Source organism: Aulonocara stuartgranti (assembly GCF_965226115.1).
Source record: "Aulonocara stuartgranti genome assembly, chromosome: 3".
NCBI lineage: Eukaryota > Metazoa > Chordata > Actinopteri > Cichliformes > Cichlidae > Aulonocara > Aulonocara stuartgranti.
In genome coordinates, this window is record NC_138941.1 from 48,245,549 (window position 1) to 48,269,111 (window position 23,563).

The 23,563-nt window shown below is 41.3% G+C and overlaps 2 protein-coding genes across 18 annotated transcripts in view; one reads left to right on the plus strand and one right to left on the minus strand.

Moving 5' to 3' along the window:
- Positions 1 to 18,934, minus strand: part of phka1a (phosphorylase kinase, alpha 1a (muscle)) — a 31,143-nt gene extending 12,209 nt beyond the window's left edge. For 15 of the 17 annotated variants that reach the window (XM_082525913.1, XM_082525911.1, XM_082525912.1 and 12 more), the window contains exons 1-18: positions 18,624 to 18,934; positions 13,281 to 13,439; positions 13,090 to 13,137; positions 12,436 to 12,604; positions 10,591 to 10,673; positions 10,424 to 10,504; positions 7,831 to 7,929; positions 7,604 to 7,750; positions 7,046 to 7,099; positions 5,313 to 5,435; positions 5,119 to 5,214; positions 4,082 to 4,189; positions 3,892 to 3,970; positions 3,555 to 3,689; positions 2,712 to 2,821; positions 1,635 to 1,779; positions 1,377 to 1,455; positions 951 to 1,120 (exon numbers count right to left, since the gene is read on the minus strand). In XM_082525913.1, the coding sequence (XP_082382039.1) occupies positions 951 to 1,120; positions 1,377 to 1,455; positions 1,635 to 1,779; positions 2,712 to 2,821; positions 3,555 to 3,689; positions 3,892 to 3,970; positions 4,082 to 4,189; positions 5,119 to 5,214; positions 5,313 to 5,435; positions 7,046 to 7,099; positions 7,604 to 7,750; positions 7,831 to 7,929; positions 10,424 to 10,504; positions 10,591 to 10,673; positions 12,436 to 12,604; positions 13,090 to 13,137; positions 13,281 to 13,439; positions 18,624 to 18,701 (1,963 nt within the window). In that variant the 5' untranslated portion in view covers positions 18,702 to 18,934. The remainder of the gene's footprint in view (positions 1 to 950; positions 1,121 to 1,376; positions 1,456 to 1,634; positions 1,780 to 2,711; positions 2,822 to 3,554; positions 3,690 to 3,891; positions 3,971 to 4,081; positions 4,190 to 5,118; positions 5,215 to 5,312; positions 5,436 to 7,045; positions 7,100 to 7,603; positions 7,751 to 7,830; positions 7,930 to 10,423; positions 10,505 to 10,590; positions 10,674 to 12,435; positions 12,605 to 13,089; positions 13,138 to 13,280; positions 13,440 to 18,623) is intronic. The other 2 variants (XM_082525924.1, XM_082525916.1) reach the window with 2 other exon arrangements.
- A 1,582-nt stretch (positions 18,935 to 20,516) lies between these two features.
- On the plus strand, positions 20,517 to 23,014 carry LOC309703765 (tripartite motif-containing protein 16-like). The gene has a single exon (XM_082528658.1). It carries the CDS (start codon positions 20,584 to 20,586, stop codon positions 22,243 to 22,245), a length of 1,662 nt encoding a protein of 553 aa, XP_082384784.1. The 5' UTR covers positions 20,517 to 20,583; the 3' UTR covers positions 22,246 to 23,014.
- Positions 23,015 to 23,563: the final 549 nt, after the last annotated feature.

Here is a 23,563-nt window from a genome sequence, read left to right on the forward strand (position 1 = left end):
TACTAAATCTGAATATAGAGTACAGTTAAATCTGGTTTTTATTTTCCCTCTTTCAAACCAATAAACACCAGTTATCGACTCACACTGAGCCATTAGATCCTCCTCTGTCCCAATGATAGACACAGGAGGATAGGCTTTCTTTCCAGCCTTCAAAAAGGCTAAACTTTACTGATATAGTAGCTTTTACCCCGCATGCATACATTCATTTATTCAGTGCTTTTACTCGACTACTGTTCAGCACTACTTTCATATTTGCCCTTCCTTTGTAACATTGCATTTATCCATGTCTGTGATTGGTCAGACGATTGGCAGCAATGTTTAAAAAGTGCAGTAAAAGAAAAACAAAACATTTTAATTACTTGTATATTTGCAGACCTCATTACCAAGCTTTCCTGTGTTAAATATGAGCATCAACAAACTGACTGTACATCAAGTATATGACATAAAATAAGGAAAAGCATTAGAGGTCCACTTTACGGTCCATTACAATTCAAGTTTTGAGTTATTTTATGTAATAATTTAGAGCAAAAGAAGAAAAATATTCCAAGTTGCCCAACAAGGCACCCAAAGCCCCGAGTGGAAGAACTCTGATACACAGGGATGATGGGTGATGATGATAGGATGAAACAGGAAGTGTTGATTAATGAAGTCATGGGTATTTGATTTTAGATTTCACAATGAGATGGCATGAGGGGAAAAAAGAAATAAAATGTAGATGCACAGATGCAACTCAAAAATCAGCCAATGTTAAAAGAAAAACTGTCAACTTAAAGAAACTGTAAGTCTGCTAACAGCTGCTGGGGTCTGTGACTGTGTGAGTATTTTCAGGAATGATCAAACCAACCCAGGAAAAGAAAAATGAGCTGTCAGTGTGAGCTCCGGCTTTAAAAACGTGAATCCTGGTGTCACCATTCCTTCTCCACCCTCCATCCACGCTGTGTTTTTCTTACCAGCATCATAATGCAACTCATGCACGTATCCATCGCCGTAACGCTCATCATCATCACCATCATACTCTTCGTCATGGCGGCCCATGCTGCCAGAAGCCTTACCGTCCAGGAAGCTGAGGTGAGCACAACAGGAAGTGGTCAGGAACTCCGACAGCTTCCCCGTCTGGATCCTAAAGACGAAGAACAGAAGAGGAGGGGATGATTATGAGAACTGGGAAACATTAATAAGCAGTTTGATGCATTTTAATGACAAATCTTGGCAATTAATCAATAAAAGAGGATTTTAAATTGTCTCTACAGTGCAGGAAAAACTAATAAAGTCTTTAATTGGACACGCAAAGAAAGACAAAATAAATAAAACAAAACAGAACTTATTACAAGTTGTCAGATGTAAGAATTCAAATTTAATGCAAAAAAGAAATTGACCTTGCTCCTCCGTAATATCCGTCCTGTAATTTCTTGAGTGTTGCCAGAACTGCAGGGTCCAGGTCTGAGTGATCTTCAGCTGAAGCACAAACATAAGATGAAAACATGCAAGCACAGAAAATGTAAAAACAGAAAATACTTTTTTTTTCAATATTTAAAGATTTCCTTTCAAACTCTCTCCACCATTAATAATGCAGGTGCTTCATTTAATAAATAAGATGTATTTGGACATTTAGCAGAAAAGGTCTTCTCACTCACTCAGCATCGTCTGTGAAATGGGAAAAGTGACAGTCGGTCTTCCCGTCATCCTCCATCTGCATGAGAGGTAGGCGATTTCTGTCCTCAGCATCTCCACGATCATTTTATTATCCAGAGCCAAATAGAACTGCTGATGGTCAATGAACTGAAACAGAGGAAAATATGTTTACTTAAGTTTATTTAAGTCACCAGATTTCCCTTCACCAGAAGGGAATTTGGGTGGTCTGCAAATCTCATTTTATCATCAATCTCATTTCTCATTTTGACACAGATTTTATTCACAGTATATGATCAAAAAGAACAACAATGGTGTGTAAATGTCTGGGAGCTGCTGGACTTTTGGGAGAGGAATACTGTCCCCATGTTTTGGCACAGATGGTTTCGCCTTCCCTGATGGAGCTTTAACCTGCACGTGTGGATGAAACAGTGAAGATGAAGGACCTCCAGTATTGACTGTTGGCCTTTGTCTGCTGCACACAGAGATCTCTCCAGATTACCTGAATTCTTTTAGGATATTCAGTACTGAAGATGATAAGACATTCAAAGCCTTCATAATTTAATGGCGGGAAACATTACAAATGTGGAACAGCTTCAGTAGACAGTGATGAACTTCTGCACATCTTTGCCTCTCTAAGACGCTCTTTTTAAACCCACTCATGTTACTAACTTGTGGCCAATGAACCTCATTAGTTGCAAAATGTTCCTCCAGCTGTTTCTTTTCACTTTTCCAGCCTTGTGTCGCTCCTATAAGCTTTTTTTGCACTGTGAACAAGCCAATATTATTCATGAGACAGTAAAACAGTCTGATCCAATATGGTGTCCTACGGTGGCCGGGTGCACCCAGGACAGGCTGCCAGACTGTCTCAGGACATTCACACCTATGGACATCGTTAATTAATCTAACCCCACTAACTGCATGTCTGTGGACTGTGGGAGGAAGTCGGAATACCTGGAGAGAGAACGGGGGACAGGCTCCAACCAGATGGTGGATTCAAACCCAGGACCTTCATGCGTGCCACCATTAAAATAAAAAGTGAGCTGCGTGTTATTCTGATGTTTTCTGTAGTTTTTTCTAACCTGAGGTGTGAATGTGAACATGGTGTTCCTGATGATGTAGAACTTGGAGGTTCCCAGCACTCCTATCCTCCTGTAGGGGCGTCCTGTCAGCCCCAGCCTCGGGTTACGACCTGAAACAAAAAAAAATAAAAAATAAGCAGTTAAACTTTTGATTTCATGAACCCCCCCCCTGATAAAAATCTACGCTCTACTCTTTGGCTTTTTTTGTGTCCTTCAGATATGATGTTTTGTGAAGTTAGTCAGTCTCATCTAATTTAGGAAGTGCCGTCATAACTTTACTGCAGACGCTGCTGGACTAAAAAGCATCAACCCTGAACAGCAAACACTTCCATCCCAGACAAAATAATGCTGAATTTGAATTAATTTGATTTAAAAGATTCAAATAGTCAAGAAAAATCCCGGGTTCAGATCACAGACAGTCTATGAACGATAAATGTCGTCATCGTGACATCACCCGCTGGTTTGTGATTAACTTTGAAGCCTTGAGCTCAGCGTTTTGGCCGCCAACATCGTTTTTTGTTGTTGGTGGTTTTTAAATCATAAGCGATAAGCAGGCAATGCCTCACATTCACACGGTAACGACGGCTCAATCATAAGGTATGCTTGTCCTAAAGTATCTCTCTCTTTTTTTAATGGTTTATTTGACTGTAAAACGGACCATTATGTATAAAACTAACATGTTGTAAAAGAAAAAAAAAAATCATGTGACTAAGACTATAATATTATCATTATCATAAGTGTTTACTGAGGTCATGAATCTGTAGCAGGCTCTAGTCCATAACATTTGTGCCTGATGCATAAAATCTTGATGGGACAGATCAGGCTACAGCAGGGCGTTTGTACCAAGTCTGGCGTAGATATGGCTGAGGACTCTGGAGGGCTGCACGTGGATGGGGTGGATGTCCGCCACCGTCTCCACCTCTATCCCTTGCTTAAACAGCAGCTCTTTGATCTCCTCCGTCTCGGCCAGAATCGACACTGAAGGGGGAGAGACGCACATGAAACCATACAGATCACTGACATCACTCACATCTACTGCCCAGCCTGCATATTGAATTATCCTTGGGCAAAATGTGAGTGTGTGATGAGGTGGTTAAAAGAACTTAAGTAGTCCATTTAAAATAATTAACACTAATCTGGAGCTCAAAACGTCGTACTGGGACCTGGGCGGTTAACTCACCCTGTACGACCACGTCAGGCTTGGGGATGGTGGAGAAATGCCGGTTAAGAGGGTCAATTTCTCCAGGCGCCAGAAAACCCTGAAAAAAAACCCCACCAAGTTTTCTTCGACTCTTACGGTATAACTTTGTTATTAACACTTATCTGAGCTGCAGAGCTACAGCTGGTCATTTGTTTATGTAGCAGCTCACCTCAGCTAACAGGTTTCCCAGGATGTACAGACTCTGCCCCCACCTCAGGGGTAATTTTCCCATCGGGATCCTCTCCACGGTGTGAGGGTTTATGTACTCCTCCTCCACCTGTTTGAATAAGCAAAAACGAGACAGGATAAAGACGTTTGAAAGGTCTGAACGAGTTTAAATATGGGGCATTAAAAGTCAGAGGTCATGAGGTCGTTTCTCCTCATTTATCGTTTTAATGGGCACGGGCGTATTGCATTTAAGAAAACACTTAAATCACTTCTGCTGTGAGTAAAGAGAAGCAGATTACAGTTTCTGTTTTTTTCTACAGAGGAACTAAAACACCTGAAGATGAGAACAGAGAACAGGTTGAAACAAGTGGACTTGAAACTGAGGCTACCCTCCACACTTACATGGATATTCCCACTTTTTGTATTTGTGTTAAAGACCCCGAGTCAAGATTGTGGCAAACTGACGTGTGACACAACGGCCTCGGTGCTGACAGCTGTGTACATGTAATCAGCATATGATCAATATCACAAAGGGTGTGTAACAATAAATGTACATATACGAGGAAACACTGGAAGGACTTCCTGAGGGCTTGATGCCAGTATAACCAGTACATCTATGTGACAACATCATTTACAAGCCAATCAGGAAAGCATTTGCGACCACATAATTCCAAAGCTACTAAGAGCTGACAAAGTTAGACACAGTTTATTGTTAGCTTAAATAACAACCAGCGTTTAAAGATGAACAGCCTTCAGGTTGTCAGTGATGAAAACTTCATTTAATGCAAACTGTTTTAAGCCTGCAGAAATAATAAACTGGCAACTGAATAGTATCTCTATGTTATCAATCTGAAAAGCCTGTCTGGATGCTCCCGAGATATTGCATTAACAAACATGAGTCCATGTTGCCCATCTGCCTGGCAGGGTGAAGACAATACCCCATCGGCCTTTTACGGCTGCAGGGTCAAAACTAAGAATCTTGTAGCTCACACATTAAAATGAGTTAAAATCAGCTTCTAAATCATCAAGATGTCTGACCTTGTCTGCGGGGACGCTGTAGAGCTCCGGCAGCAGTCGTACCCCATCCTTCTGTTTGATCAGGATTCCCTCCAGAGCCTCCTGGTACTCCTGCACCTGGATCACATCAAAACACTTCCTTTGTTAATAAAGGAGGTAAATACCGTCAAACACTGATGCACACACACAGGCAGAGTCTCTGAGATTTAAATTACCTGTTCAGGGCTGTTGATAAAGATGCCATCCAGTATGAGGTAGGTCCAGAACAGAGGCCACTCGCACTCGATGTTCTCAAACAGCTTCAGCTCTGCGGACTCGTAATACAGTCTGTTTGGATCCTTTATGGAGACAGTACAAACCTTCAGCTGCAGTACTTGCAAAATCAGATCCAGATCTGACTTCTTTCCTCTGTGAGAGTCAAACTGTCTCAAAAATCTGAGTTTCTCAACATGAACCCGATACTTAAACAGAGATCCTAAATATGTCCACTTCTCTCAGGAACTGTTTGCAGGCTGTAACCATGTGAGTGAACTTTTATGATCATGCACAACAAACATACATATAAGTAAGATTAGGGCTGTGCGATATGACCAAAATCTCATATCCCCATACAAGACATCTAACGATATAAATCACAAACATTTAACATTTTCTGTAAATTCTGTGAATCTCGGGCAGCTCGCCTCGTGTGACGTGTTTCCAGCTGCGTGTCGCGTACCTGGAGTCGAGTGTTTTAACCGATGCATGAAACAATACATTTTTAGTCATAAGTTGTAATGGACGCAGTTCTCTTTGTGAGTATTTATTACACGGCGTGCTGCGGGGAAAAGCCTGTTCTAACATTTGAGTTTAAGGTTTATTTTTTAGCACCTGACGGCTCTTTTTTGCTTCTCATCCGTAAATACTCTGCATCCTCTTTTACGTGATTCAGTTTATTTTGAAAAGTCTCAACAGGATCTTGAGATTTATTGTGAAAGGTTTATGTGGAAAATAAACAAGCAGACACGTGATGGTTTTGCTTGATGCTAACAACAACGCATAAAAACAGGCGCTTGTCCGTCCGTAGTGTGGTTATATTAAATATAAGAGAAAGAGAGAACTTTAAGAAATTAATATAGCCACTACAGTGTCCATCAAAACCATGAAAAAAAATGTTGCCGTAAACAGTTTATTTTGCAACACCACAAAACAAACGATAGCGTATAGATGTTTTTATATCGTCATCCGATATATATCGTTATATCGAACAGCCCTAAGTAAGATTAAGAAGATTAATATAGAAAATTGTATAAAGTAAGAGTGTCTTGGGTCTTTTGTACTTTTGTTCCTTTCCTTAAAAAAAATAAATAAATAAATAAATGTATGATGCCAGTGCTTCCCTGTCTCTACTTCCCTGACAAATCCATGTCTGTTCCCCTGTATCCCCCTGAAATCTATACCCATGCAAGGAATTTCACTTTGTCCTGTCACAAATGTTTGAGTTTTCCCATAACTTACATCTTTGGTTTGGATTTTTCTCCTCAGATTCCAAATCAAATCTGAGGAAAAATGACCCCGACAGATATTAAAGAGTAACACTCACAGATGATTCAGTGCTACAAGATAAACTGTAAAGCTGCAGACATTTGACACACTCCTTTAACCAAACATGCTCTTTTCACAATCCCATATGTAACAACAAAGCAGCACAAGCCTGGTGTTCGCCTCAGACGTGCCACCAAGCTTCATAACAGTGAACAGAGTTTAAGCCACAAAGTTTGACCACATTAATAAAGCAACAAACAGATCAGACAGCTGTGCATTTACTGACTGCAGGAGACAAAACAGAAAAAAATGCTACATAGATTCAGTCGAATGTTTTTTCTTCTTCTAATCCAAACAAATAGATATAAATAGATTATCCGACAGGACGAATTAGAGGGAGCATTGACCTTTACAGGTTGTTTACCTCTTTGGGGGTTCTGTGTCCATCTCTGAGAAACCTGCAGCAACCGTATCGACCCTGAACAGAGACAGAGGAAATCAGCACCTCAAACATGCCGCAGCATAAATACACGAGGCATATTCTTATAAAACAAGCTCAATTTTAGCTACAAGTTGTTTCTTTTAAGCTGGTTGGATTTGAAAACTACTTTTTGCCCAGTCTAACCTTCCTCTGTGTCCTGGCTTATGACCCAAACTTTCATTTACTGCTAAAACAACCAGCTGATTCAGAAATCACACATAATCAAAAAAAGTCCAGTACTTTTTTTTTTAAAGTGTCTTCTTTAAATGTGACAGACTGTTTGAATGAAGTCCACAGAAAATCAAACAACACATCCAGCCATATGAACGTTTTCCTGCTTTCTTGTTGCCGTTTTCTTCTTTTGGGAAACTTACATTAAATCAATGTTCTGCACAAATCAGCCAAAGTTTAGAAAATAAATTGTCCTTGATATACCGAAAATTATAACTTGAACCCTAAACTTCTGCCATGTTGACCCTGCCTCTGTGAACTTGTCTGCACCTGCAGTTTGGAGATGATCTCCTCCTTGGTCGCGTTGACTATACTTATGTCCTCAACGGCAAAGGCGGGGTACGAGATGATGGCCAGCACTCCGGCATCCACTTCTTTAGAGATGGACGCTCTGGGTAACATGGACGTCAGGATGGACTGATGGGAATACAGACATATATTAAAATCAAAGGAAGCCGATGAGCTTCCTATCCTGATATTTAACTGTGTGCATGTACCTGGCACTGCTGTATGTCATCAGCCAGAGCGTGGACCAAAGAGCCCGGTCCTCCCTTTGCTCCAAACAGGTTGAGTTCATCCAGCGCCTCCAGAGCTGCCTGAAGGACACAAAGCAAACACACTCATTAATAACAGTCAATGAAAAGAGGGCAACTGTCCACTACTCAAGTCTGACTACATTCAAACACTCTTTTACTTCCCAAAAACAAACAACAAGGCACCGCTGACAGTTTAGAGCCTTACAGTTATTTCTGCTGTTTATCAGGCGCTACAATAAAGCTTTAAAACCAAATCTGGAGTTTGGTTATCAATCCAGATAACATGTAAATAGGTTATACCGTGATATGACTGAAGTATTTCTAAAAAAATCTAAAACTCTGGTTGTAAATAAAGACTAAATGCTAAATACCAGCAAAGTCTGGAGGCTCAGTGAAGTCGGGCTCCATCTGCTACCAGGTGACTGTAGCTGCACAGCTATTGTTAGGGTAATACAAACTAATTAGCACAGAGATGGAGGATAAGGGTTAAATTGCAAAAACATCAGACAAAAGAGCATTTGGGACCCACAACACGAGGTTAGTCTGATGTGCGGCTGTGTGAAGCCATCAAATATTACGTTTTAGCTCAAAGAAATGAGAACAGTGCAAATAAAGCGCTGCAGAGGCTTTGCTACTGCAGATTCACTAGTAAAAACAGAGGATTAAAACACAGTTTGGGGATAAATACACTCTGGTTTGGTAAACAGCAGCTTATTTGCACTGGAAATGTGAGGCACTTATTTACATTTTTAAAATTATGGGTCAATTTAAACTGGAGATGGACCGATCCGATATTACGTATCGGACCTAAATTGCTGGATCGGATATCGGAGAGAAATAAAAAATGTAATCCGATCCGAAGTATCACAAAATCACCTCACAAAACGCGTTACTTGGCGTAACCCAGCTGAGCGCATCGGAGCGGTATGTGTGATAGAGCGGCTGTTGTCTGCGAGACCTGTCGGCGGTCTGGTAGAGCTAAACTTCCAAACCGCGGCATTTAATCTCAGAGAAAACTATCCCAGAGAAGTAAAGCAAGTGTGTAAGTTCATCGCTAAATGTTTGCATAGTATTTCCACGTTAAGCTAAACTGATATATGGAGCCACAGCTGGACTGGCCATCGGAGTTCTATATTGCAGTGAAAAGGAAGCGATTTGTCCCGTAATTCAGCTAGAATGAAAAAACAAACAAAAAAACCCCACAAAGCTGGACTTCTTCTGTCTTTGCTGCACAGCTGCCTCTTCTTCTCTCATCCTCTCCCCCTCCTGCTGCTACTTTAATCATGAAACTGATCAATGATCAGCTGATCGGCTTTTCTGACGCAAGTCCCGTCTCTCTTGTTTATCGCCCACTTTGAGCCAGAAAGAGGAAACCAGCACGTTTAAGCTTGATCAGCTGTTGTTAGAATTTATTTAATATTAATTTCTAGTATCAGCTGATGTTTGCTGGAGCCACAGCTGTAAAAGCTGCTGGTCATGATGTCGGTTTGGTTATCTGGTGAGAGGGAAACATGAAGATGAAACCAGGAGATGTCCTTACTGGATCATCAGAGCTGAACAGGTGATGGAGAAACAGGTTTACCCTTTAGGTGACATGAATGAGTTGAAGGGAAGTTATGAACTGTTTCTGAGAGACAAATAACACCAGGATCCTTTTTTTACTAGCTGACAGCTGGTAACTGTGCAGGGGCGGGTCTAGCAAAGTTTTGCCAGGGGGGCCGATAGGGCATTAACAGGGAAAAGGGGGCACAAAGAAATACTTTATTTTGTTTATTCATATCGGTATCGGCAGATATCCAAATTTATGATACCGGTATCGGACATAAAAAAGTGGTATCATGCCATCTCTAATTTTAAACCTTGTGGTTCAATGCGTTAAGGAGCAAATCATGTTAAAGCTGCTCAGCTCAGGTCTGCTGTTATAAATAAGATTAACTTTACATAATTAACAGAGCAGAGAAGGTCCTGTAGTGGTGCTTGTTTTCAAAGTCTTAAATTAAATGTGTGTGTGTGTGTGTGTGTGTGTGCTGAGTATTATGTTATTTCTGAGTGAGAAGCCATTCTTGGAAGACCACAGAGAACATGATAGCCCTCTTTTAATGCCAACTGAGGACAGAGCCGGACGCACAGAGAACATGCCCGGCTGCTGCTGCGTGAAAAATCTCACAGTAATGTTTACCAGTAACCTGAAAGTTTCACTCTCACTGCAGATTTTTACCGACTGAGGTCAAATGTGCTGCAGAGAATTCAATAAAATTAAAACATGTTGGAATTAAAAAAAAAAAAAAAAAAAGCAAGACTGTCACCCTTGTTCTGGAACAGATTTGACTTCACAGTTTATCTGAACATTTACTGACATGCTGCGGCTGAGAAGATACTTTCAGTACAGAATGTGATCCAGACTTAGCTCTGTGGAGTCAGGGTCTTCTAAAGGTCAGCGTAAAGGCCGCTGTGCACCTTTGACAGTGCCAGACATTTTTACTGGAGCACCTGTTCCCCCTGTGCGTTGGAAGCTCTGCTCTCACTTATTTTGTCCCCCCGAGTCTGTGCCAACCTTGGCCATGCCGATAGAGCTGGCGTTCAGCTCAGTGATGCCCTGGTTGGTTTTGTCTCCTCTTTCCCACATCCCATAATCCTGAGGGGAAATAGAAACAAGACAGAATGAATAAAACAAGAAGCAGTCATTTTCTGTGGAGCTGGAGAAGAATAAAGTTGACTTACAGCCACTTTGTAAGCCGCCTCAATGTAGAACATGAGATTCTGAACTACGTCCACTTCGTCCTGGGTGTAGATGATATGAAGACCTGGGACACAGACGTAAACAATGAAGACAGGAACCTTCATTTAAAAATGTATCACAATCATTTTGTTTGGATGCAAATCACACACATACAAATTATTTTTCTAGATTCTGGAAGACAAAATGATACCACACACAGAAAATAACACTGACAGCATATATGTTGAAATTTTGGATTGATTTTGTTCTAGTTTTGGCTTTCCCTTGTGAAAAGGGGAGCATGAAAAAGGTGTTTTTCCCTTTAAATTGTATAGTGTTTATATTTTCACTGAGTTTAGTTACTTGTTACCTGTTGTGCTTCCCTTCCTTGCCCCATTTTGATCTTTTCAAAGAAATACAACCCAAAAAGAAAGGAAACAAATACACTGATTGATGTAAGACGTTTTAAATTTAACTCCCCACCCAAAAGAAAGAACGCATCTCAAAACCTTACATCTGCCCAAGTTCACATCTAGATGTGATAAGACTTACTCCAGGTCTGATGTTCGGCCACGTTCTGAAGGTCTCAGGCTACGTCCACACTAATGCGTTTCCTTTTGAAAACATCGTTTTCTCTCCATTTTAGCCTCCCATCCACACTGAGACAGCATTTTGGCTCAAGGAAAACGTGGCGTTTTGAAAACACTCTCAAAAACGCACACATTTGAAAACGGTGCTTTCGTGTCGCAGTGTGGACAGCGAAAACTGAGACTTTTTGAAAGCAATGACAGTCATGTGATCCAGTCATGTGACCAATTAAACTAAGATAGCGGAGCAGTTGTTTTGTTTCCTCTCAGTTTTGACAGCCCTATTAAAGATTAATCTCAGTCTGTACATGCTCCAGATAGCTTTTCTTCAAATTCTTTAACTCTCACTCGCTTTTGCAACTTTGTACTTTTGTGTTACTCGCAGCAGCAACTCCACCTCACTGTTAGTCCATTTAAAAACTCGCCGCAACGTTTCAAACAGCTGGAAAGTAAATAAAGGGCAGACAGAAATGAGGCAGGTTGAATCGTCTTGCGTTTCACGCATGCGCAGTACTGGAACATAAGCGTTTTTGTCTGTTTCAATGTGGATGCACAACTCTGTGAAAACGACTGAAAACATTAGTGAGGACGCGGAGCGTTTTCAGACGAAAACGCCATTTTCAGATCTATCCGGGCGAGTGTGGACGTAGCCTCAGTCAGCCCCAGCAACCACTGGTTGCTAAGAAAATGTGTACAATTTGCGACAGGCTGGCAAGAGGCCTTTCCATGCAAACTGCTGGCAATCAGGACAATCTGCTACTTTATCTCATTTCTGTATAGTTGTATATTTGAATTTTTTCGTCTTTATTTTTACAGTTTGCACCTTTGATCTGATATCTCGTCCCACTGTATACTTGAGTGCATATTGTTGGGGTGACAATAAAACGCTACTCGACTTGATCAAAGCAATTATGACAAAGTTTTTGGTGCAGGGCTCTCTCTATGACCAATTTCACCTAGTGACCGGCAGAAACCTACAGCCAGTCAGGGATTTTTCCCTGTACGGCACTAACGGCTATCTAGACCTGTGCAACTGAGGCCTAAGTCTGACCAACATGGTTTAAAATTCACTTAACAACTCCTTCAGCTAAATCAACACAAAATGGGAAAAAAAATATTAATGATTCTTCAGCAACAAAGTCTGATGTAGACAGACTCAAGGTAACGACAACATCTATTAACACTGGTTCTGGTTTTCCTATAATGCTTTTTAGTTTAGTTTCATCTGTTTTACAGGGGATGTTATAGGTTCCCTCCTACCAGACGCAGTCATCTGAGCGAGGAACAGCAGGAAAAGCGAGGTGGCGTCGACCTGCAGGTGACCCCACTGATCGTCCCCGACCACTGTCGCGCAGGTCTTGGTGTTGTACTTGGCGTGGAGCGAGTCTGAGGTACTACGGCTGTATTTAAACTTCTCCACCTTATCCAGCTGAGAACAATAAGGGTGGAGAGATTTTTCTTTTAAAGCGTGTGAAAAGAGCAGGTCCAAAGAATGTGCAATGATTCCTAAACGTTAACAATGATTAAAATATCCAACAAATGTAATCACAGAACTGCACAAATGAATGCAGAGGTTATAAATATGGAATCAATGTTATTTAAAATGGCAACAATAATGTTCACATTTATATATAAACTGTGGAAATTCACAGTCACACTTAGAGTCAGCCGCCCCCGCTCTCAGACTCACAGCGAGCGCAGTTAAAGTAAAATCATAATAATAATAATCCAATCTGACGACGGCACGTTCAAGTTTAATAAAAGTAATAAACATCACAATGTGAGCAACGAGAAGCTGGTAGGGAAACAGCTGACAGGGTTAGAGAATTTTTTTTTTTTTTAAAGAGAGAGAGAGGGGAAGTGACGTGTATCTAACAGAGAAGTTAAAAGACAAACAGAATGGAGATATCCTACCTGCCTCATTATGCACTGCAGGACGCCTCTCATTAGCTTCACCACACTCTAGAAACGCAGAGAGACGCTTAAATGTCAACATTTACACCTCAGCCTGCACATCTTTAAATAAACAACCCAACCAGCCAAGTCAGAGAATAAAAACACAACCTCTTGACCTCAACGCTCTCCACCCACAGGCGCACACCTACCTGCTCCAGCTCGTAGGCCTTCGCTTTGTCTTCGTCCCGGTCGGCGTTCTTCCTGTAGGCCAGACTGAGCGCCCACACGGACACGATGCTGTAAACATTGTCACGGACCCAGGCGTCAGGCTGATCTGGGCTTGCTGGGAGAAGGCCTGTGACCGGATCCTATGGGACACAGGCAGAGGTCAAAGGTCACAGGCACTGTAACCTTTGATAGGCACTGTAGGCAATGTAGAGGTAAACTTTGCGAGAGAAGTCAAGATTATTGGACATGCAGAGGATAAAACGTGTTTTCTGTGCAGCCCTTTGTAACCTGCAAAGGGCTGCCAACACAATCGGACAGATTCGGAGCGAGAAAGGCAAGAAAGACGGGGCAAATATTGCAAAGTCAAGATAGCTATGCTGATAAACTCTTACCCGAGTGCGTACACTTGTGCAACCAATTTATTGTACTTCTTTTTTTTTTTTTAAATCTTTCTCCCCCCCACCTGTTTCATTGGGAATGACTAAAATCAGAGGGACAGCTCAGGCTGAGCAGTCTGGAGACAAGGTTGGAGAGGTGGGGCTGAGATGGTTTGGACATGATGAGAGATGGAGGATATATTGGACAAAGGATGTTGACGATGGAGCTTGTTGAGGAATAGAAGAAGAACTCATAGGAGGTTAATGGTTGCAATGGAGGAGGACATGCAGAGTGTTGGTGTGACAGAACAGGATGGCTGGAGTTGCAAGACGGAGGCAGATGATCCACAGCTGAAACAAGTTCAGTGGTAAAAGCAGAAGTTGTTGGTTTTAAATATTGCATCCAATGAGAAAATGCACAGAAATACAGACACAACAACAGCAGACAGCACAGCTTATACTACAACTTTGATGTTTTATAATGCTTTTATGACAACATGCTGACGTCAGCCCATTACAGCGTCATTGTGATGTTGTAGGGCAGGGGTCTCCAACTCCAGGCCTCGAGGGCCGGTGTCCTGCAGGTTTCAGATGTGTCCTTGGTCCAACACAGCTGATTTAAATGGCTAAATAACCTCCTCAACATGTCCTGAAGTTCTCCAGAGGTCTGGTAATGAACTAATCATGTGACTCAGGTGTGTTGACCCACGGTTATATCTAATACCTGCAGGACAGCGGCCCTCAAGGCCTGGAGTTGGAGACCTCTGTCATAGTGTAACGTACTGAAAAAATAAAAAGTGTGTGCTACAGCTCTCACGATGCACTTTCATATGACATATTACTGGATATGGTTTCTTCACATTTCTTTCTCATGGTCAACTTTGACCTTGAGTACTAACAGTGAAGGTCAAGTCCAAAGGCTTAGCCAACCCTGGTACTCATGTCCCCCGGAGCCTAGTATATTGTTGTGAAGTCTGAAGACAATCTATAAAAACTTGTGGGTAACAAAGTTTTTGGTTTGTTTTTGATCAAGGCCATTTGGTGTGGCCTTGATCTGATTTTGAATAAAATTAAAGCAGCTCGAGTTGTTATCGACATCTGCCGTCACACAAAATTGAAAAAAAGATGGACTGAAAACTGTGGATGCTAAACTGATAACAAACAGACTGACAGACAGACTGAACCAATTACACACTCCCTCCATTCTGAAAAAAAAGACCATTATAGAAAATGTTGAGTCATTTTTGTCAATGTAATCGACGAGGGGAATTTGAAGACTAAGCATGCATTTCCCCTTACTGCACGAGCAGCATAGCTGTAACTGTGCATGCTTCTCTTCATTTCCCCTAAGGTCGGTGTTTGCTAATAAAACCGGATAATTGCAAAGTCCCTTTCTACGAGTAGAGAACTCTTTCTTCCTGTTATAGCGAGGTTGTTTGACAGCAAAATGCACTTTTCAGATCAGCAAATGTGAATCGCTGCTGTCTGTCTTGCTACCTGCTGCCTAAAGAATGTCCAAATGTCATTTTATCACATGCACAAGACATAGTACGGCTGTCAGAGCTTTCAGCATCAACACAGGTTTCATCACCAACAGAAATGACACTCAAAGTGTTTTGTGAATATGTTGCAGAAACACAGCGAGGTGTTGTCAAGCTCTAAAAGTGAGAATGGTTCGAGTGATTCGTGTGTGGAACAGCTTGTGTTTAGTTGCTTTTATAACAGGACAAACTGCTGCAGATCTTTTTCACTCACATATATCAGAGTCTCTGAGCTTGCAGCTGCAGCAAGGGCCTCAGCTCTCACTGAGTAACTGCGGTCCTTAGTGCACTGATCCATCTGAGCAGTGAACTGTATACAACTGCGGGCTGGCTAAGCAGCCACTTGGGACTTGTTCAAAAAGTGACCTCACACTGAATTTGTCTACTGGACTACAAACTCGGCAGTGAGACAGTCCAGGATCACCCCTCCCCAGGCTTCTTACGCTCTTCCTCCAACTTATAAACTCTATAAACTCCAAAATCCAAAACAGTGCTATTACCAGAAGCTTTTCCAGGTGTTTTCCTCTCTTTTAGAGGGCGATTTCCTCTTTAAGAAGGTGAACTGTCCTCTGTCCTTTCTGGGTGGAGTTGTTGTGTTTGCTTTACTATAACCTCAGCCTCTCTTTTACCATTTTAATTCCTTTGCTCTGTTTTTGTCTCCAAAGCGTCACCGATCTTATCAACGTGCTCTTCTGTAAACAGGACTCGCTAATCTCTGTAGCTTCTATTTAAACTGTGACAGGACGAAGACACACCAGCCGATACAAGGGTAGATGTGTGGGGTTATCTGCTGTTATTCTCCCTGCTCTTTGCTTTACTCTTTACCCAGATGAAGGAAAATGTTAATCCTGAAGCACGCTGGGATATTTTAAGCAATAATATGATTTGAGCTTTGTTGCTGCAGCTCATGTTCCCTGTACTGACGTAGCAACACTGCAGTGCACAAAGTCAGGGGTATCGAGATTATTTGTGCTGTTTTTGGCTGTGCAAAGGACTAAATTCAACACTTTCTGTGAGCCGGAGGTATCGTACAACATCAGAGGTGTCCAGGCCATAGATTTGAAGTTATCATTGTAGTGGAGGGATGGCATACACAAATCTGAGCACATAGCACAAAGCACATAGACAGGTACACTAGCACCGTAACTGCAAATTAATAAGCTGGATAACTCAAAGAAACAAAGTGTGGGAGATGTCTGATCACCTCAGAGTCTAATATTTTACATAGTCTAAAATGAGGCCCACAAATTTCTGTTTTAGAGGAACGCTGATGTTTTCATGCACACACCAGCAGAGATATTTGGGCTTCAGAGCATCTCTGAACTGAATGCAGGCTGCAGCCACAGGAAAATGTCTCTCTGAGCCAAAAGTCAAAGGCACATTTCATGTTTATGTGCAGCCAGATTCATGGAAGCAGATCGGGCTGTATGACTCCTGTGCACGGCGACAAAGGCTTGTTACTTTCCGTTAACATGAGGATTAATTTGGTTGCCTTAAATGGCCCAAACTACCAGCGGCTCTCACATTCAGGTTTGTGAAACAGGCTAATTTGAGGTGGCTGTTTGTTTTAAAGCCTCTGAATAGAAATATGATGAGAACATCGTTTTGCTTGAATGAGTGAAGGAAACTAATAAACTGACCAAACTGAACATGAAACAGCTTAATGAGATATGCTTCATTCATTAAATTAAAAGCATGTTAATAAACAACAAGTCTGAACTTGACCGGGGTGACCTTTAGTGAAAGTGAATATGACACCGCTGCTGAAGGTCGACTCTCTCCCAGTGTATGCGACACAGGGAAAACACACTGCCCCCCCCCCCCCCCATTTTTAATGTACTGCTTGTAAGTTGATCAAATTAAGTAAAGTAAATAAAAATGAATGACTGAAGAGAGGGGAAAAGACAATAAACTCAAGCAGTTATGACTACAAAAACCTTAAAAACAAAATAATACCAACAATACTAGTTTCCTCGATGCAGGATGATAGAGGGGTCTCTTAATGTCAGTAATCAGGACTCGTTCTAATTATGGTAAATGGCCTGCATTTGTATAGCGTTTTACTTAGTCCCTAAGGACCCCAAAGCGCTTTACACTACATTCAGTCATTCACACACTGGTGATGGCAAGCCACACTGTAGCCACAGCCACCCTGGGGCGCACTGACAGAGGCGAGGCTGACGGACACTGGCACCACCGGGCCCTCTGACCACCACCAGTAGGCAAACATGGGGTTAGTATCTTGCCCAAGGATATTTGGCATGCAGCCAGGAGGCAGCCAGGGATCGAACCACCGACCTTCTGATTAATTATGGGCAACACCTGCAGCCCAGTTATAAAATATTACATCAGAGACTGCAGCAGCAGTTATTCAAACAGCCATATTACAGGGGTGTTCATTGTTGAATGGCTGGGGTGCCACTACCCCCTGTAAAATATGGCTGGCCACCAACCATATGAGAAATATTACTCTAACAACCCCCATTGAATGGAAAGCATGGCTAGGACCACTCAAGTACTTCATGAATGTACTTTAAGTATTTGTTGCACCACAACACTTGTTGGTAAGCTTTTGATGAATAAAATGGTACTTGTGTAGCACTACTTTACTGTAACTGAGCAATCTGAACACTTTTGACTCAATCACACACACATTCATACAAGTGAGCGTATGAAGCGCCTTGAGGCGACTTTTGTTGTGATTTGGCGCTATATAAATAAAATTGAATAAATTGAATTGAAAGTGCTTTTCTCTGTATCTAAGGGCCTTGTCTAACATTCATGCTCACTCTGATTAGGGGTTCGGCACCTTGCAGGAGGATACTTGGACATGCATACTGGAGGAGTTATGAAATCGACCCCCTCTACCCCCATTTGCCTTAATGAAGCACTTACATGGGTACTTTTACATTAAATACTTAAAGTTTCTTTTGCATTTAAGACTGGACTATCACGCCCAGAGTTTTTATATAATATTGATACAAATGTAAACATTTGTCTTTATTTCTAATCAAACACTGTAATGTCCCGTGGGCCACCCCATTTAAAACACTCTGAAACCGCCCCTGCAAGAGGATGTAAAACTTAACATGTCCGCATAGTTTTGGCCTCTTCAGAACAAGTTGACATAAAATGGCAAAAACTTCCCCAGTGCATCAAAGACCTCCATTACACTCACAGCTACACTCACAGCTACACACACACTTCAGGGAAAGTGTGTGTGATTCAAAGAGCTCTGCAGCCTTGCGAAATATCGCCCTGCCTCACCTCCTGCATGCATGAAAACATCTGAGTTTATCTCGCAGCGGACCAGCTAACACTGCCTGCACACATGACACCGCCTAAGTGTGTATTTTAAAGCTAACGGTCGCTAAACAGCTGTGAAACAACAACGCTTCACACTCACTTGGTGCCGCAGGATAGTCTGCTGCACTATCCGGGCATAGTTGTCCAATTTAACGCCCGAGTTGCTCCGACTTCTCATGGTGACAAGTCAACGGTTCACTTCAGGAGGGCAGAAGGAAAACTCTCTAAAAGCTCCCCAGAAAAGTCATTTCCTCTTCCCCTCTCTGGGGTCCAACAAGCCGGAAGAGGCCCGCTATTACGGTGACCGGAGGAGCTTCTGCCCGGCTGTCATAAAAACAGCTCGGCGGCAGCCTGGAGCTGTAACCTGAACCCAAAGCTGGCTGCGATAAGCTGGTTCCCGGAAGTACCAGTACCAGGAAGACACCGGAATTGTGGAGACTTCAAAATAAAAGCGTAGAAAGGGGGAAAGGGCTCTGCACTGTTATCCTATAGCTCAAAGATGTCCAACAAAAAGTTTAACTACACTTTTAGTCCTGGAGATATCTTAATATTAGAAAAAAAGAAGTGCAATTTCAAAATCAGTCTTTACCTTTACATAATAAATAAATGCTCCTGTAGTAAATTAAAGAAATCTGTCAGCAAGACTCTTTGGGCTTAAAATGCAAGAAATAATTGTGTAAAACTATAGAAAAGAATGTCCTGTAATTATAAAACAGGTTTTTATTTTTAAAAAAAAGTTTTAATTCTGTAGTAGTGAATAAAAAAACAGGTCACTTGTGTCTTCTTCTCTTACTTAATTATTTTTGTTTAGTATGAATGACCTTAGGGCAGGTTTTATTAGTAGGAAAAGCTGTAAAACTAAGACACTCTCCTATCAGCGTCATCAGAGGAATTAGTTGGTGTAATAGTTAGGTGACATCTCTGTTAACTATATGCAGTTTGAATGCTCATAGAAATGTTGTGCAAAGTAGGATTAAAAACTGCGTATTATTTTTGCGAGCTAATGCTACTGATCTGGAATTTGCTATACTTGCCTTAGAGATGCAATGTGTACGGTTCTGCCCTCTGCTGAATGGTCCTGTCCTCCTACCATGAAATTAGCTATTGTTGCTTTAAGAACAACAATTAGGATGTACTGCACTCTTGCTTATGTTACCAATATTATAATTACATTTGCAGATGATACAGATGCAGATGAAGTAAAAATAAAGTTGTAATACAAATCACTCAATAACTTCTTGATTACCAGAATTTAGTAATAGGTGGACCAATCTAAATATCAGTCATATTGATACCATACTAGTGTGGGTACTGATACTTCAGTTTTAGATTCTCTCTCCTATGCTCTGTACATTCCTCCCATTTCATCAGTAAGCAGACATGTCTTTGCATGTCTCTGCAAACATTACTGTTCTCCCAACTTACATGCACAGCTTGCTCCTCCTGTGCTCTACTGTGTTTTGTTGTTGTCATGTGACTCACTTCTTAAAAGTGTCAGTATCAGTACTTGGTAACGGTGTTACTGGCCCTGTATTTACTTGGTATCAAACAATACCAAAATTAGAAAGTTGGAAAACTGTAAAAAGAAATCACATTACTTCTGAACTTTGAACTTGATTGGCTCTTTGTTGCCCTATCTTGTTTTACCTGCTCTTCTCTCTGTCAACAGACCATCTGTCCCACCCCCACACATGCCATTGGTCCCACCTGAGCAATGCTTAGTCCTAATTGGTTATACATAACACCAGTATAGTGGATTCAACCAGGAGTGGGTAATTGAGAGAAGTAAAGCTTACTGAAAGAAATGCAAAATAAAAGCATGGACAATGAAAAAAACACAGAAATACATAATCAAGTAAGGGGGGAAAAGGGAACTGTGAAATAATTCCACTGAATGACATTTGTCTACTGAAACACCCTACTGTCAAGTGTGACTTCCCTCGTGATTTCCTGAAACAGAGTGTAATCCGATACACACCACTTTTCCCTCCACAGTAAAACTGGTTGACATTAACCTTCACATACAAAGATTCACACGGGACATTCACACAGGACAGACAATGGATCAGGAAAAACTCTGCTGTTCAGTCTGTCTGGATCTACTGAAGAAGCCGGTGACTATTCCCTGTGGACACAACTACTGTATGAGCTGCATTAAAAGACACTGGGATAAAGAGGAACCAAAAGGAGCCTACAGCTGTCCTCAGTGCAGAAAAGTCTTTGCACCGAGGCCTGAGCTGGTGAAAAACACTATGTTAGCAGAGTTAGTAGAGGACTTGAAGACACCTGCAATCCGACCTGCTTCAGCTGATCTCTGCTATGCTGGACCTGAAGATGTTTCCTGTGATGTCTGCACTGAAAAGAAGCTGAAAGCAGTGAAGTCCTGTCTGGTATGTTTGGTTTCTTACTGTGAGCAACACCTCCAGCCTCACTATGACTCCTCTGCCTTTGACAAACACAAGCTGGTCAAACCATCCAACTGGCTGAAAGGGAACATCTGTTCAACTCATAATGAGGTGATGAAGATGTTCTGCCGTACTGATCAAAAGTGTATCTGTTATGTCTGCTGTGTGAATGAACATAATCACCATAACACGGTTCAAGTTGAAGAAGAAAGGAAACACAGGCAGAAAGATCTCAAGCTGATTCTGCAAAAAATCCAGCAGAGGATTCAGAGAAGACAGGAGGAAGTGAAAGTGCTTGATAAAGAGGTAGAGGGGATTAAAGTGTCGTCTGATGAAGCAATGAAGGACAGTGAGACCATCATCAATGAGCTGGTGAGTTACATTAAAGAAAAGGGAAAAAGTCTAAAGCAGCAGATACAACTCCAGCAGAAAGAGGAAGAGAGTCGAGTTGTAATGCTTCAGAAGAAGCTGGGGCAGGAGATCACTGAGCTGAAGAAGATGGACGAGGAGCTGAAGCAGCTTTTACACACAGAGGACAACACAGAGTTTCTACTCAGCTACTCCCTGCCTTTCAAACTCAACGATTATACAGACTCACCAAGCTTCAAAATGTGTCCAGTTAAGTACTTTGAGGATCTGCAAACAGCAGTGTTAGAAGTCAGAGATAAAATCAAAGCTTTTCTCGCTGAAGAATGGAGGAAGATCACTCTGACAGTGAGATCAGTGGATGTTTTATTGCCACAAAGCAAGCCTAAGACCAGAGATGAGTTTTTAAAACATTCGTACCAACTGACAATGGATTCAGATACAGTGCACCCTAAAATATTTCTGTCTAATCAGAACAAATCTGTGTCAAACACTGTTCAACATCCAACTAATGACTTTTCTTTTCAAAGAAAGGACAGGTTTTCCAACCAGCAGCAGGTCCTGAGTAAGGAGAGTCTGATTGGACCTTGTTACTGGGAGGTGGAGATGAAAGGGAAAGGTCTTTCAGTTGCTGTGACATACAAGAATAAAAATAACCTGGATCAAAGTGAATTTGGAAGCAATAATAATTCCTGGGCATTAGAGTGTTACGGTGACTGCTACAAATTCAGACACAATAAAATCACAACTTCCATCTCAGGCCCTCTGTCCTCCAAAGTAGGAGTGTACGTGGATCCCAGAGCAGGTGTTCTTTCTTTCTACAGCGTCTCTGACACCATGGCCCTCCTCCACAGAGTCCAGACCACATTCACTAAGCCGCTCTATGCTGGACTGTGGATTTGGAAGAGTTTTTGGGCTGACAACACTGCTACATTTAATGAGATAAAATAGACCGTCTTCATTGGTTTGTGAACCCATCTTGTTCTTTCCTTTACTCACTGATCAAATGCCATCATCTTAAGCCAGGTGTCACGGGGAAACATGAAATATTGATTAAAATCTGATAGATTTCTTTGTGCAGGAACATGAACTCAGTAGCAGCTAGGTATGATGAGTGCCAGTGTCTGCACATGTATCATTAATCAAAATGTGAGAATTATTTTGTACGGTTTATACTGTTGCTGTGAGGTTTTCTGTCTCACTGTATGAATCATTCATGAACTTTCTCAATCATTTTTCTTCCTTTTACATCTTTTGCATTTTAAGAAAATAACTGTAATGATGCGTTCAGTACACCCATAATAATATAAAATCAGTTGTACATTCTTAAAAAATAATGTTTAACAATAATTATTGATTGTTAAAAATGAACTAGTGAGGGCAGTAGGTTAAACAGGCTGACTATTTTTAATAGTGTCTGCAGTATTTATTGTATCAGTCCAGCTGTTACATGATGTCATTAGTTTTGAATTTGTTCACTGTTATTGACCCGTTATCATGTTTGTAACATTTGTGATGACCTATATGACATAGTTGTCTAATAAAGATGAGTTTAGTTTTATTCCAACAACTTTTCACACCTTGAATATTTATATAATTCAGTAGATTTCGTATAGTGAGCATCTTGGAGTATAATGCAGGATTTTCTCTATCCACACAAAAACTGAATACAAATGTTGAGTTAGTTTTTTTTTTAATGTACTTTTAAAGTATCCTTTTAAACAGCTGATTATATGTCATTTTTTTCATCAAAATACCAGCTTAGGTTTTGAAACTGTTGAAATATATACGACAAGACAGGCTTTATAATTCCCATTAACATTCAGATGATTTGAATTCAAACAGAAGTGTCAAGCAGTACAAAATAATAAAGACAGTTCATCACCCCAATGTGATGCATGTAGAGTTCTTCCTAGAAAGTATCATGTTTTCCTTTTTTCAGTCTTAAGCAATAGACCCAGGAACTTCTGTGTTCAGCCCCCCCAAAGGAATTAAATTCCCGGACAGCAAGACGGTCTTTGTTTTCTCCATAATCTATCGCTTTGGTTCTCACAGCACTAAACCAAATGGGGTTTCTCAGCAGTTCTCCCCTGAGGATGAACCAAAACCATCTTGCTACACATCTGAACTTTCAGAAGTCTGATGTGGAAAACCAAAGATATAGTCCACTTAGCCTCATAAGATGTTTTGTGTCCTTTATTGTGTGCTTGTGGGTGATCCATTGGGCCCGCGCTGCCACCTCATGGTAAGTCAGAGTATTTGCTTTGTA

Bases quoted from the DNA above. Each gene is read 5' to 3' on its own strand.
- LOC309703765 (XM_082528658.1), top strand. From the start codon at position 20,584: ATGGATCAGGAAAAACTCTGCTGTTCAGTCTGTCTGGATCTACTGAAG.